Source organism: Gavia stellata, chromosome 5, assembly GCF_030936135.1.
Source record: "Gavia stellata isolate bGavSte3 chromosome 5, bGavSte3.hap2, whole genome shotgun sequence".
In the NCBI taxonomy this organism is placed as follows: Eukaryota; Metazoa; Chordata; class Aves; order Gaviiformes; family Gaviidae; genus Gavia; species Gavia stellata.
This window is the reverse complement of record NC_082598.1, coordinates 22800894-22814921: the sequence shown is the minus strand read 5'-3', so window position 1 is coordinate 22814921 and position 14028 is coordinate 22800894. Positions and strand designations below refer to the sequence as shown.

The 14028-nt window shown below is 47.4% G+C and overlaps 1 protein-coding gene across 1 annotated transcript in view; it reads right to left on the bottom strand.

The window, feature by feature from the left end:
• The window catches only part of PCDH7 (protocadherin 7), a 281461-nt gene extending 270686 nt beyond the window's left edge, over positions 1–10775 (bottom strand). The window contains exon 1 of the mRNA XM_059817558.1: positions 7602–10775. Within this exon, the coding sequence (XP_059673541.1) occupies positions 7602–10775 (3174 nt within the window). The remainder of the gene's footprint in view (positions 1–7601) is intronic.
• Positions 10776–14028: the final 3253 nt, after the last annotated feature.

Below are 14028 nucleotides of genomic sequence, written 5' to 3'. Positions count from 1 at the left end.
CAGTCCTAGCTTTTTCATAATATGTGTATGTTCTCTCCCCTCTCCTTAGACTTTTTTTTCATAGAAATCAAACCTCAAAGGGACCCTATAATTTTATCTTGTCTGCTGTTTTACTCAGACCTTAGATTCACAAATTATCTTTACTTACATTTGATTAAGATTTAAAAATTTCAAACCGTGCAACTCAGTACAAATAAGAAAAAAACATGAACAGGTGCAGGATATAGGTGAGTTTCATTTTTACTGTTTACCTAGCAACGTGCATTTTGTAGGATAGGAAGCTAGCAAGGCTTGATAGGACTGGATATTGTGAGATCAGCTGAAAGAAAATAATTTAAAGGATTTTTAATAACAGTATTTTAAATGTTCTCCTTATAGAAATACTGGGCCAGGCAGCGTACACTGTTAGAATAACTTGAATTGCACAGTCCACATTACCAAAACACTTTTCATTAAACTGCAAAGTCAATAAACTTGACATACACCCATATGAATGTCAGAGTTTTCTTTTACAGTCTTGATTCAAAAATTGGAATAATGCAAATTTATATACAAAAATAATTTTAAACTTTCTTTTTATTCTGGATAGTAACTGTCTATTTTTTGTTGTTTTAATTAGTGATTAAAATGAATATATAGTATACCCTAGCAAAGTCCAAAATCTGATAGTAGACAACAAATCTACTCTTCTAGGAAAGAAAAATCAGGTGAGAAAAATACAGAAATAGCATTGCCTGATTACACAATGAGATAAAAACACCCAAAAATGTAATAAATAGACATAAATGGAGAAATGTAGAACATAAATTACATGGAACATATTACATGCAGCCTAAGACTGAAAAAAGGAAACTGTTTTGCAGCTTTAACAGTTTCTAAATATCTGTTGGCAGCAGACTTGCTTAGAGAATGTAGAAAACCAGCCTGCTAAATACTGTACTGAATTGCTCATATGTCTGTATCGATATTTCCTGTGTATATAGTCACAGAAAATGAAAATTATGTGTCCTGTTAAGATTAGCTATTAAGTATTAAAATGTTCAGCAAATATAGCAAAGAGTTCACAGTGCTTGTGAAGGATTTAGTTAATGGACTCATAAGCACAATGCTAATTACTTCTGATGTCTGTTGATTTTCTTTTATATTTTAATGCAAAAACGATTCTGTAAGTTTTACATCCCAAAGTAGCACAGCAGATCACTAACTACATAAACTTTCTAAAACTTTTGAAAGAAAAACCTTAAAGGAAAATGTGCCTGAAGCTGCAGGACAGGCATCCTGGCCTGTATCAGAAACAGTGTGGCCAGCAGGAGCAGAGAGGTGATCATGCCTCTGTACTCGGCACTGGTGAGGCCGCACCTCGAATCCTGTGTTCAGTTTTGGGCCCCTCACTACAAGAAGGACATTGAGGTGCTGGAGCACATCCAGAGAAGGTCAATGAAGCTGGTGAGGGGTCTGGAGCACAAGTCTTATGAGGAGCGGCTGAGGGAATTGGGGTTGTTTAGCCTGGAGAAGAGGAGGCTGAGGGGAGACCTTATCACTGTCTACAATTACCTGAAAGGGGGTTGCAGAGAGGTGGGTGTTGGTCTCTTCTCCCAAGTAACTAGCGACAAGACAAGAGGAAATGGCCTCAAGTTGCTCCAGGGGAGGTTTAGGCTGGATGTTAGGAAAAGTTTCTTTACTAAGAGAGTGGTGAAACACTGGAACAGGCTGCCCAGGGAGGTGGTGGAGTCACCATCACTGGAGGTGTTCAAGAAACATGTGGACGAGGCATTGTGGGACATGGTTTAGTGGGCATGGTGGTGTTGGGTTGATGGTTGGACTTGATGATCTTACAGGTCTTTTCCAACCTTAGTGATTCTGTGATTTCTCTGAAACACAGCTGACAGTTGGTCTAACTAGCAAATATCCCAAATACTAGAAAACAAGGCAACTAAACATAACCTTAGTGATTCTGTGACTTCTCTGAAACACAGCTGACAGTTGGTGTAACTAGCAAATATCCCAAATACTAGAAAGCAAGGCAACTAAACATAAAGAAAAAGAAAAATAAAAATGAAAAGAAAAAGAAAAAGAAAAAGAAAAAGAAAAAGAAAAAGAAAAAGAAAAAGAAAAAGAAAAAGAGAGAAAGAAGAAGAAGAAGAAACACACATAGAAATACACTGCTACAGTACAAAGACTGAAAGTCTGACACAGCAATAGTCAAACTGCTAACCATGGTTATAACTCAGGTTTATGTCCTTATGTACAATGCCAGAGACCTGCCTGAGTTGATAAATCAGATTCTATCCTTTTAAAGATGTTTCTTGCTACCCTTTGCCTATAATAGTACAGTTCTTATTCAGACCATGAATCCTCCTTTACTCAGATCCTGTCCCTTTTGGCTCTGTACATCTCCTGGGAGTGCAGAATGATTCAGTGGTAACTTAGTCATTTGCACACTGTACAAGACGATTTTACTGAAGAGGAAAAAAATAAAGTCTGCGCTTATCAGTGGAACACTTTATGTTAAATAAAGATAACTAAAGCATCAACAATCCATCTATTTAATGCTTAATTAGCCTTTCATCACAATTTGTTACTGAAGGTCAAATGTGGGTCACTTAAAAACTAATTGTAAAATTTTTAATATAATGCAAATTGAGAACAGAAAATTGAAATATACTTCTGTACACTTTGCACCAAACAGTATTAAAGTTAAATGTGTGAAAAAAGTCACCAATGTAAATATTTGTACTTAATGACAATGTTCCCATTTTTTTCTCTACATTGCACTTAGTGCTACCATAACATTATTATTTTTATGATTATTATACTGTAGGACATTTGCTTAGCTGAAAGCTGTGAAAAATTTTATTCTTGAGAGTTGCTTTGTGATTATAAAAAGCAGTCTTTGAGTTAAGCCTCTGTGTGTGTGTGTGTGTCTGTACATAAGCAAGAAAAAAGATGATGCTTTCCTGCATGGTTAAACTGATTGCCCCCTTAATGGATGAATTTTGAGTCCTATTAAGGCTGCTGGTTATATGTGCATATTCATGAGGAAATCGACCCATTTAGTTTATAGATACAATTCACATAAGTAGTCAAAATGCTTCTACATTGCAACAGACTGATTAATGTTCAAAATGTTATGAAACAAATTAACTGGCAACCATACAAAGAATTTTTTCAAAAATTAATTTCTACATATTTCTCTTTCATGGAAATAAGACTTTACAGGAAATGCATCTAGTTTTGACCAGTGTGTCAGCACACTCTGGTATGATAAACATTTTTCTTCACGAAACAGTACATTTCCAATGAGAAAAGGCATAGGGATAATTCATAAAGGATTACAGAATTGGCCAGGGTGCCAATATCCCAAACAAAGAAATAATTCTGCTCAGAAATTCCTGTAGTGGTTCTGCTGATTCTACCGATGGTGACCAATATCTCTTAAAGAAAAAAAAAAAGAAAAGAAAAGAAACAACACCACAACTGCAGTGTTTGAAGGAGTCAATAATCGTTGTCTGTTGAGCAGAGCAAGTAACAAGAGCAGAGCAAGAAACCAAGAGGATATGATGGCCAAAAAATGTAAACATATAAACAGGGTTTAAAAGGCCTGTTCTTCAAACAGTGGTTGTTAACGTGCTAATCTCATATTTGTGATTAAAAGTTTCAGTGAAATAAACCTGCTCATATGCCACTATTTTGCACTATGAAACAAAGTAAACACCGTAAAGATATATCTGCAACTAACATGAAAAAATAAACAATTATTTACAATTAAAATCTATGATTAGACTTATGATTAAGGATGCAGCCCTCCAAGCTGCTAAGTGATTCCTCTTAGGCACTGAGCTTTCCCTATCTTTGGCTGTCTTTGCTGCGTGTTAGCAGTATCCAGGCTCCTCACAGGCAATGTGCAGCACCTGGAGGGTTCAGATTTCAAATCTGTGATCCAGAAAAACACTTGCTGAAACTCATTCCCATTCAGCAAAACACTTCTGTACAGCTTTAATTTCTGGCAAGTGATTAAGACTTATGGAATACTAAGTGATTTAAACATTTGTTTGCCATTAAGTAGATATGTTAGTGCTTACTGAATAGGAGATAATTGATAAATGGGAGGCTAAAAGAATATTTCAGAGTAATACCATGATAAATAAGACAATAGGAATCAAACTTGTGCAAGATCTTCCGCAAAAGTGACAGTGAAATGTCAAGTCTACTGAATAAAGAATTTAGTTTTAAATTTTATGTAAAATACCTGATGTCAAGAAGTAGGAGAGTTACAAATTGTTTGTAGTTTTCTCCACTGAAGTTCTCCTATACAGTACTGTATCAAACAAGATGTATTTGGGAACTCATAAGAAATTCAATGCATTACCTTAAAAAGGAAGTCTCATATAATCAGAATGAAAACAGCTTGTATTCACTGGGGTACACCAGTTGGTCACATAAGTAGAGACTTTATTTCCTGACTGTAGATATACGGAAGTATCAATTACCAATTCTAATTACAGTAATGGGAAATTAGTATTGCTCTCATCTCCAGTAACTTAGCGCAGGTACATTCTGCTGGGTCCACTCCTTTTTCTAAAACTTTATACACCTTCTAATGTCTCCTTAGAACAAGGGGAACTGTCAATGAATAAATAAAGAGATTTCAACTAGTCTCCCTATCATGGTCACGTCAGTATGCCACTGGTTCTATTTCACATGTACAGATGAACTATGAAACAATCTAGTATACAGCACATCAGAACACTTTATCTGCAACTGCTTCACATTTCTCTCTAAACAACGTGCTGAACAAGAGTTCCACGTGATTTGGGTGTTAAAAATCCTCATGTGTTTTGCCTGATAAACTGAGAAATGATCCACTGTCAATGTTTGAGATGTGAAAAGTCTACATATTTTTAATGCAAATAAGTCTTAATGTCCCTACTATTATGCTAAAGTGTGAACAAAACTATATAAATGTCACTCAGCAACAAGCTGGCAAGTAGTCACAGGAAAGCGGTAACAGAAATTTTGTGCCTGACAGTCTCTCCTATAAAGTCTGTTATTTAGCACTACCTTTACTGCTTTCGTGGACACTTTCCTTAATTTATGTGCGTGCTTTACAAGTGTACAAATACTTTCTACATATTTAAAAATAAAAAGACAAGGCATTAGAATATTGGCTATAAACTACTCAGGTAAACTAACCTTCATGACAATCTAAATACTTAGCGCAGGAAAACTATTGGCACTGAGAAACTGGTTTTGTAACTAACTAGATAAATAATGGAGCAATTCAGCATGTACTTTTTTCGGTTTGATTGTTGCAAGTAAAAGCCATTTTATTCTACTAAGTCTTCTAATGTATATCAAAACATATCCTTGAAAAAATGTTAATTCAAAATATATTTCTGTAATATAATTTTAAAGAAGTTTTTTATCAAGCAAAATAGCCATTTGTAGGGTGTAATCCTTCACCATTCCTACACTTAGCATGCAAGTCATTCTTTTACACTGAAAATAAATTACACTTTGACAGTTTATAATTCATATGTTTAGATGAATTGCAGCAGCAAGAAAGAAGTAGTATCTGATTAGCATATGTTCCACTGCTACTTTGTTGTTCCAGTGTTCACTAAAATGGCATAATCTGCTACGTGCTTAATAAGCCTTAGTTGATGGAAGCTTAGGAACTTTCTTAGTACTTTGTATTTTATACAGACTAATTTCAAACTGAAATTGTAATGTTCTCTGCAGGAGAGAGCTAATGAAATGTATCACCCAGAAACTACTGTCAAACATTCTGTAAATCTGTATCACTTGTTAAAACAACATACACAAAAATACTGGCAGATAATATATCAACCACACTTTTTTGGTGATCTGGACGACTGAGTGGCTCATATAATTAATTTTCTTTTACAGTACTTTAAGTATTTCTGAGCAGAATGCAAGTACTGGCAACGCATTGTAAAACTTCAATTGTAGTAGACTAGCAGACGTTTCAAAGTATAAAAAAATGCCAGTGTACCATATTTGCATGTTAAGAAGTTGAAAAGAGCATTTTTGTCAAACTAGTCAGAATTTCCCTGTTCCAGACTTGGCTCTGTATTTACATGAATCAGCATTCATTTGTCTCTATATTCTTGTATGACATGCGCTGCAGCTGAGGAAACATTCAGAATTTTATCTTCCATGGAAAGATGTCATGGAAATCACCAGGTGTTAAGTACCGTATTTTACCATCACCCAAAAAGTACTCCCCCAAAGAAAATGACCTCTGTTCAGGCTACATATGTGTCTTATAAAATAAACGAAACAGACGCTTTCACTTAGGAGCTTGATTCTCCTCTGTGCTATCCCTATTTTATTTCAAGGACTATAAAGAAGTCCCTCCCGTCATCAGTTTTAAGCTATCGGAGCTTCACTGAGCGGACCTCCGCCAACACAGCCGAGATCAGAGCCAGTCACTTGTGGCACTCCTGAAGGCACACCTCGCTCCGAGAGGTCTCACGGCAGTCACGCTCTCTACAGACAGAGCTGTGCAGCAGCTGGGCTGCCCGGTGAGGCCCTCTCAGCCTGAATGAATGAATTTCATGCCATATACAAAGGGGGGGAGGGGGCGGGAAGGCAATAAAAACATACTGTCGTGCGATTCTAAGCTCGCTAACATTTAAGTGTATTCAGAGCAACTGCTTCAGTGAGTAAAAGCTCTGCGGTGTAAATTAGACGGCAGAGAGGCTTTGTAGATTATTTAAGCATTTTGGTCCTAATGAACGACCTGGTAATTACAGCCATTAACGCTTCAGCGCGGCGGCTGCAAATCCACTCTCACCCACAGCTTTAGGAAGCGTCAGGCAGGCAGCGACCCCCTTTCCCCAAAACACCTGGCTACAGAGGTGAAACTTTCCTGCTCAGCCGGAGCTCACTGTCTCTAAGGCTGGGAAAGCATCACGGCGAGGGAAGTGCCCGCTGCCAGCGGGATCGGCCGCTGAAGGCGGGGTCGGGGGGGCGGACGGGGGACCGCGGCTCCGCCGGGTGTGGGTTCCTGACCCCACTGAACTGCCGGGATTGGCCCGCGGGCAGGCGGCTGACGAAGGCATCTCAGGTTGCCTTCCAGCTCGCTGTCTGGGCTGGCGACCGAGTCCCCGGCCCGCCCCCCGCCCCCGCGGCAGGCTGTCGCTGCGCCTGCGGCGGGGCCGCCGCGCCCGCCGCTCCGGCGGGGCGGTCCCGCCGCCGCCCCCGTCGGTGCAGCTGCCCGGACGGGCTGGTTGGCTGCCAGGTCTGAAAAGCGGAGGGAATGACGAAAATTATAATAATAATAAAGATCTCTGACTCTCCTTCCTGCGTGCTGTCTTTGGTCCGGGCACCTGACTGCCTGCGCAGGTGGGGGGGCGGGAATACCAGGCTGAACGGGTCATTGAACCTGACGGTCGTGTCTGCTTGTGCCGGTGTGGGCGGCGGGGGGAGGCGCGCATGGCCGCTCCCTCATCTGGTGTGGGTGTGGGTGTGGGTGTGGGTGTGGGTGCGGGTGGGTGGTGGGGGGTGTGTGCGCGTGTCGGGGGCTGAGCGGGGAGGTGCGCGGAGCGCGGCGGCACGGGGCGCAGCTGTCTTACCTGCTTGCTGTACTTGCTGCTGGCCTGGCAGCTGTACTCGGAGCAGTGGTCCGACCCGATGGAGATGTTGTCGCCGGCGCCCACGAAGGTGTTGGCCGGGGGCAGGTCCTGCACGGCCTGGTGCTTTTTGCCGGCGGTGGGGGACTGCGGGTGTAGCTGGACGGTGGGCAGAGGCGAGCTCGACTTGTAGTGCCTGGCCAGGTCAGGGCTGCCCGGACCACCGTTGACCGAACGGTACCGCCCCATACCGGGGCTGTCCGAGAGCTTCTCGTTGACGCTGTCATAGCGCTGCCCGTTGGGCTTGGAAGCCTCGACAGTGACGATGCTGCTGTAGAGGGGCTGCTTGCCCTTCTTGCCTTTCTTGTCCTTCTTGGGCTTCTTGGCCTTGTCATGCTGCTGCGGGGTGAAGAAATCCTCATGGTCCTTCTTGCCAGCCTCGTAGCCATGTTTGCCCTTGGAACGGCAGTAGCGGGCCATGACCACCACCAGGATGAGGAGGATGACGGTCATGATGCCAGCCACCACACCGATGACTATGCTAAGCCGCTGCTTGCTCAGCTCATAGCTGGGGTCGCCGGCGATGTCCTGGGCCAGGGGCGTGTGGAGGCTGCGGGCCACCTGGCTCTCCACCACAGTGGCGTTGGACAGGCTCTCGTTGACGAAGACGTGGAGCAGGGCAGTGGTGGACTGGGGTGGCTGCCCGCTGTCATTCACCTGCACCACAAGGCGATGCAGGCCATAATGCTTGGGGGCCAGCTTGCCCACCAGCGACACCACGCCGCTGGCCGGGTCGATCTCAAAGAGTTTGAAGGGGTTGCCTCCGACAATGCTGTAGTTGAGGTCGGCGTTGAGACCAGTGTCGGCGTCGGTGGCAACCACCGTGGCCACAACGGTGCGCATGTTGCTGGAGGGCGGCAGCACTGTGTAGGAGCTGTTGCTGGGGAAGGTGACCGTGGGTGCGTTGTCATTCTCATCCATCACGAAGAGGGACACAGTGGCAGTGGCAGAGCGCGGTGGTTCGCCTCCATCCACTGCCTTCACCTTAAAAGTGTAGCTGGTCTGCTGCTCCCGGTCGAAAGAGACGGTGGAGAAAATGGTGCCAGTGTCATTCTCGATGGAGAAGATGCTAGCTGCCTGGTCATGATCGCCAGGCTGGATGGAGAGGCTGAGCTCGGCGTTGCGTCCCTTGTCAAAGTCCATCACAGTCACCATGCCCACAGGGCTGTTGGGCTGCAGGTTCTCTTTCACGTAGAAAGTGAACACATCTTGCATGAAGCGTGGCTCGTTGTCGTTGCGATCCGCCACCCGCACCACGACCGTGGTGGAGCCCTGCAGTGACGGCACCCCCTTGTCCCGGGCCGTCACCTGGAACTCATAGGTGTCACGTTGCTCGCGGTCCAGCACCGCCTGCACTGACACGTCCCCAGAGTCAGGATCAATGCTGAAGATGCCGCCTGGTGCCTCTGAGGAGAGGGGTGAGGCCTCCAGGGAGTAGGTGATCTCAGCATTCTTGCCACTGTCCGCATCTGTGGCGACCACCGTGGCCACCCTCTCGCCAGGCAAGTTGTTCTCTGGGAAGGAGACCTCCAGCACGGCCTGGCTGAACATGGGAGGGTTGTCGTTAGTGTCCCCAACCCGCACAAGCAAGGAGTTGTTGCTGGACAAGCTGGGGCTGCCCGAGTCCACAGCCACAATAACCACGTTGTAGTCACGGACAGCCTCGTAGTCTAGAGGGGCTGAGGTGTGGAGGAAATACTTGCGCTTGTTCTGCGGCTCCCCTTCGCCCTCGCTGGCCGGCTTGAGCTGGAAGGGCACGTCACCCACCACGGTGCAGGTCACCACACCATTTTCACCTTGGTCCCGGTCTGACACCTGCACCAGGGCTATGGGGGTATCCACCAGGACGTCCTCAGCCACACTAGCCACCCCATCCCGGAGCGGGATGCGCCCAATTTTCCGGATGTCGATGGTGGGCACATTGTCATTCTCGTCGCGGATGTTCAGCACGACAGTGGCCTTGTCTGTCTTGGGGGGCTGGCCCCGGTCTCTGGCCATGACGGTGAAGCGAAGCTGGTTCACTTCCTCCCGGTCAATGCGGTGCAAGACACTGAGCCAGCCAGAGGTCTCGTCCAGCCGCAACAGACGCCTGACGGACTCGGTGGCTGCCCCGAAGACATACTCTATCTGCCCGTTCACCCCCACGTCCAGGTCGGCGGCTCGCAGCTGCAGGATGGGGGTCCCGGGGCTGCTGTTCTCCGCCAGGTCTGCCTCGTAGATGCTCTTCTCGAAGCGGGGGCTGTTGTCATTCACGTCGGTGATCAGAACCCTCAGGATAGCCTGCGAGGACCGCGCCGGGTCGCCGCCGTCCCGCACGCGGAGGCTGAGCTCGTAGGAGTCCCGCTGCTCCCGATCCAGCGCCCCCTTGACGATCAGCTGCGGCTGTTTCTCCCCGTCGAGGGTGTCGGCCACCTGCAGCTCGAAGACGCTGCTGCGGGCCGCCGCGTCCGCCTCCTGCCGCCGCTTGCTGCCGCCGGGATAGAGGGCGCTCTCGGCGCCCGCCGAGGCCGAGCCCCCCCCGCTGCCGCCGCCGCGGCGGCCAGCGTCCCCGCCGGGCTCCTGCAGCAGTTCGTAGCGCTCGATGCCGTTGCGGCCGAAGTCCCTGTCGGTGGCGGTGGGGAGCAAGTAGAGGGTCCCCACGGGCCGGTTCTCCTCCACGGTAAGCGTGAGGACAGGGGAAGGGAAGGTGGGGGTGTTGTCGTTGATGTCCAGGATGATGACCCGGCCCTCGAAGAGGTCCACCCAGCTCTGCGAGGGGCCGATGACCGACACCTCGAAGTCCAGGAAGCACTCGTTCTCGTCGAAGATCATCTGGCACTGCGGCAGCTTCTCGCGGTCGATGCGCCGCTCCGTGGTGCTCAGCTCCCCGGTCATGTTATCGATCTTAAGATAGTCGGAGCCCGATTCCAGGCTGAATGTCACCTCTCCGGAGCCCGTCACGATTCCCAGGTCGGAAGCCACGTTGCCGATGCGGATGTCGGCGGGTCCCTCCTCGGCCAGCCGGTACCTCAGGAGCTGCTTGGCCGCTGCCAGGCTGACCCAGAGCGGCGGAGGCAGAAGGAGCAAGAAGCAGCAGCAGCAATGCACAAAGCCAAGGAGAGTCCTCATCTTCCTCATCTTCCTCGCACCGACACCCCCCCCCCCCCCCCCCACCTGCCCTCCAATAAACTCCCCTGATAAGCCAACAAAGCAGCTGAGCGTCCGGATGATCAATTATAAATTCCTTGTGTTCCTAGAAACTTATTGTCTCATGGCTGGTGCAATTGGTGGTCAAAACCCTGCTGCTGGCTCCTCTCCCTGCCTTCCAATTGCGATATACTTACAGTTCACGGGACAGTGTATTTTGCTTTTTAAAGATTCATCTCGGTATATAGGATGGGATTTTCCTCCTCCTCCCCCTTCTCCTCCTCCTCTCTGATTTTACTGTAATCACTTTGCAAGGTTTGCAATAACAGCAGGAGCAGCACTGTGCGATTCGAAGCCCCCCAGGTCGTCTTCTTCGACACTAGAGTTAACTACAATTCACACACTCTCTCTCTCTTTTCTCTCTCTCTCTCTCTCTCTCTCAGCCGTTTACGACCAAGGCATTAGCTTTATTCTTCCCCCTCTCTGCACACACAGGAAAAAAATAAATGTGATTCGCTTTATTCAAAGGGCTTGTGTCCAGGGAAACTCCAAATCCTCTTAGCAATGGGCAGTTCTTAAAAAAAAAATAATTTAAAAAGGTAAAAACAAAAATCCCAATAATGTCGGTGGCTGCACAGTTGATAGGAGAAGAACCCCGTGTATTACAGAGCAGTCCACAGAATATCCCCTTTGGTTGGCAGAAAAGCACCCAAATCCATCTTCAGAGATCGCTTAAAATGTTCAGCTCTTTCTCCGGAGCGGATTTTTTTTAACAACTCTGCGCAAGGTCATTAGTCACAAAGCAACGATACAGAAACTGCAGAAGCCGTTTGCCCAGAATTTGCAAGGCTGTAGATATGAACATACACACACAACAGTCCCAAGTTTGGTTTTGCATCCGCAGTTTGTGTGTGTGCCTTACCTGCATTTGCACTGCATGTGTTATAGCAATCTGGATCTGCAGCACTGAGAGCGATTCACAAATGAGATTGCAGTCTCTCTCTCCCCCTCTCTCTCTCTCTCTCTCTCTCCTCTTCCTTCCCGTCCCAATGCAGGTAACCAGATCTGAACTTGATCCTTTCAGTTCAAAGGTTAGCAACAAAACTATGTGTCCAAAGGCGATTATTGGTCTCTCGTAAATATACCCGGAGCGGAACAAGATGTAACTGGATCCCCCACGTGAATTAACACAGATTCTGAATTACATCCATATAAGCGGAACGGCAAAGGGGAGGGGAAAAGATCCGCGACGCGATTAAAAAAAAAAAAAATACAGAGTTCTATTCGCAAATAAAATTATATCAGTCAGTTGTTTCCTGTGATCTGCACCGCCACGGTGGGTGAAAGCTGCAACTGTGTATTCCCTCCTGTGTCTTTCAGAGAAGTGTGGCTCAGGCGCTTTCACGGCAGAGCGGCTTGTGCTTTAAAATGTTGAATGGCAACTGAGAAGCTTCCCACTCGGAGAAGAAGAAAAAAAAAAAAAAAAAAGAAGCAGTAAACCGGCAAGTTTGCCCAAAGTGGTGGGAGCTGCTGAAGCCTCTCTCGGTATCTCTTCCCTGACGCTGCCGCAGCAGAGCCGCCTGCGCTACATACACACAGAAAGAGAGAGGGAGAGAGAAAGAGGGAGAGCAAAGAGAGAGCGAGCGAGAGTGAGAGAGGGAGGGAGGGAGGAGGAGGAGGAGGAGGAGGAGGAGGGAGGACGAGTCAAGCGCTGCACTCCAGAAAGCCCAGCCTTACCCTCTGTCTCTGCTGCTGCTAGTGCTGCAAGTGGGATAGCTGCTCATCACAAAACACCAGTTCAGTCCTCAAAACCGATCCTCGTTACACGCCCGAGTGTTGCTGCTGTTGCTTTCTCTGACCCGTGATCAGTAGTGATTCTCTCCTACCCTTTACCTCCCCACCTCCGCTGTAGACTGTGAACCGAGCAACGATTTCCAAAGCAAATGTTTGTTCGCCTTTCTTTTAGGCAGAGCTGGTGCACGTTCGGGGCTCTGCATTTTGCGGAATCACGCTGGTAAGAAAAATCGTTTCGCACAGATTTCCACCTTCCCCTGTCGTGTCAGTGCTTTTGTGAAATAGCTGCAGTCACTGTAACTGCATAAAACTCCAGGGAGGAAGGGAGGCTGCCTTAGGTCTCAGACTTTCCTCCTGTTTCCCAGTGCTGTTTGAGCCTTTTGGTCTTTGTGTTCATGTTCTTCCTATTACCATGATTTGAATGTGTCTTTTCAGCATGTTTGTGGGTTTCCTAGGAGAAAAAAAAAAAAAAAAATCCCTCGGAGAAGATGATCAGGAAGGGGGCGAGAGGGTTGGTAGAATAAACACATGTAAGAAGTAACAGATTTATTTCCGAACAGAGACTTGCTGCTTCGATGACTACTACAATGTAGCGTCACCTACCTGGGTAAGTGGGAAATAAACTTTAACGTTAAAGCTCTCCGCTCAACTTCGTTTATTCTAGCGTTCCTAGTTTGACTTTGTGCCATTTAATAGTCTATGGAGGTTGCGTGCCCCTGGCCCTGCGCCCTGGGTGATGCCTGACTCCTGTACCTGTCCTCTCCATTCGGATCCCGGAGGGAAAAGAGGGAGACTCCGGTAGGCTGGCAGGAGAGGGAGGACCTGGGCGACCATGGGGCAGCCAGCGGGAAGAGAACCGGCATGTGAGTGCGTGTGTGTGCGTGTGCGCAGCGAGGGGGAGGCAGGAATCCAGCTGCTCTCCCTCCCCCCGTGAACACATGTGGGAAAACAAGTTGTTGCGCGTTCTGTGTGTGCTGCGTGCGTTCCTCGTTTTAAATGGTTATTTTGAATGAAGACGCATGCAGACCAATGCAGTGAAATGTCTCTTTCATCGCGATGACATATTTGAGCAAAAAGCGGCCGGGTACGTTGAGGTGGTTCAAAGCAACGGTCACAGCGTGTCTTTGTCATTTGGGACAGTGAGTGAATGTGGGAGGGAGGGAAGGTTGCCACCTCTTTCCTTGGGGAGTCCAGAGGCACAGAGGGGCAGAGTCGCGCCGCGTGGAATCGGCGCTCGGGAGTGAGTGACTGCTGCTGTCTCTGGAGGGCTGCAGGGCTACTGCTGCTGCTGCTGCTGCTGCTGCTGCTGCTGCTGCTACTCCTCCGGCCCCGGCCCCGGCCCCGGCCCCGGCCCCGGCCCCGGCCGTTCTCCCTGCCTTGCCAGAACACGAAAACCCTCCCCCACAGATGCTGGAGACATACGCGGCTTTATATCTGCAGCATCAGCGAG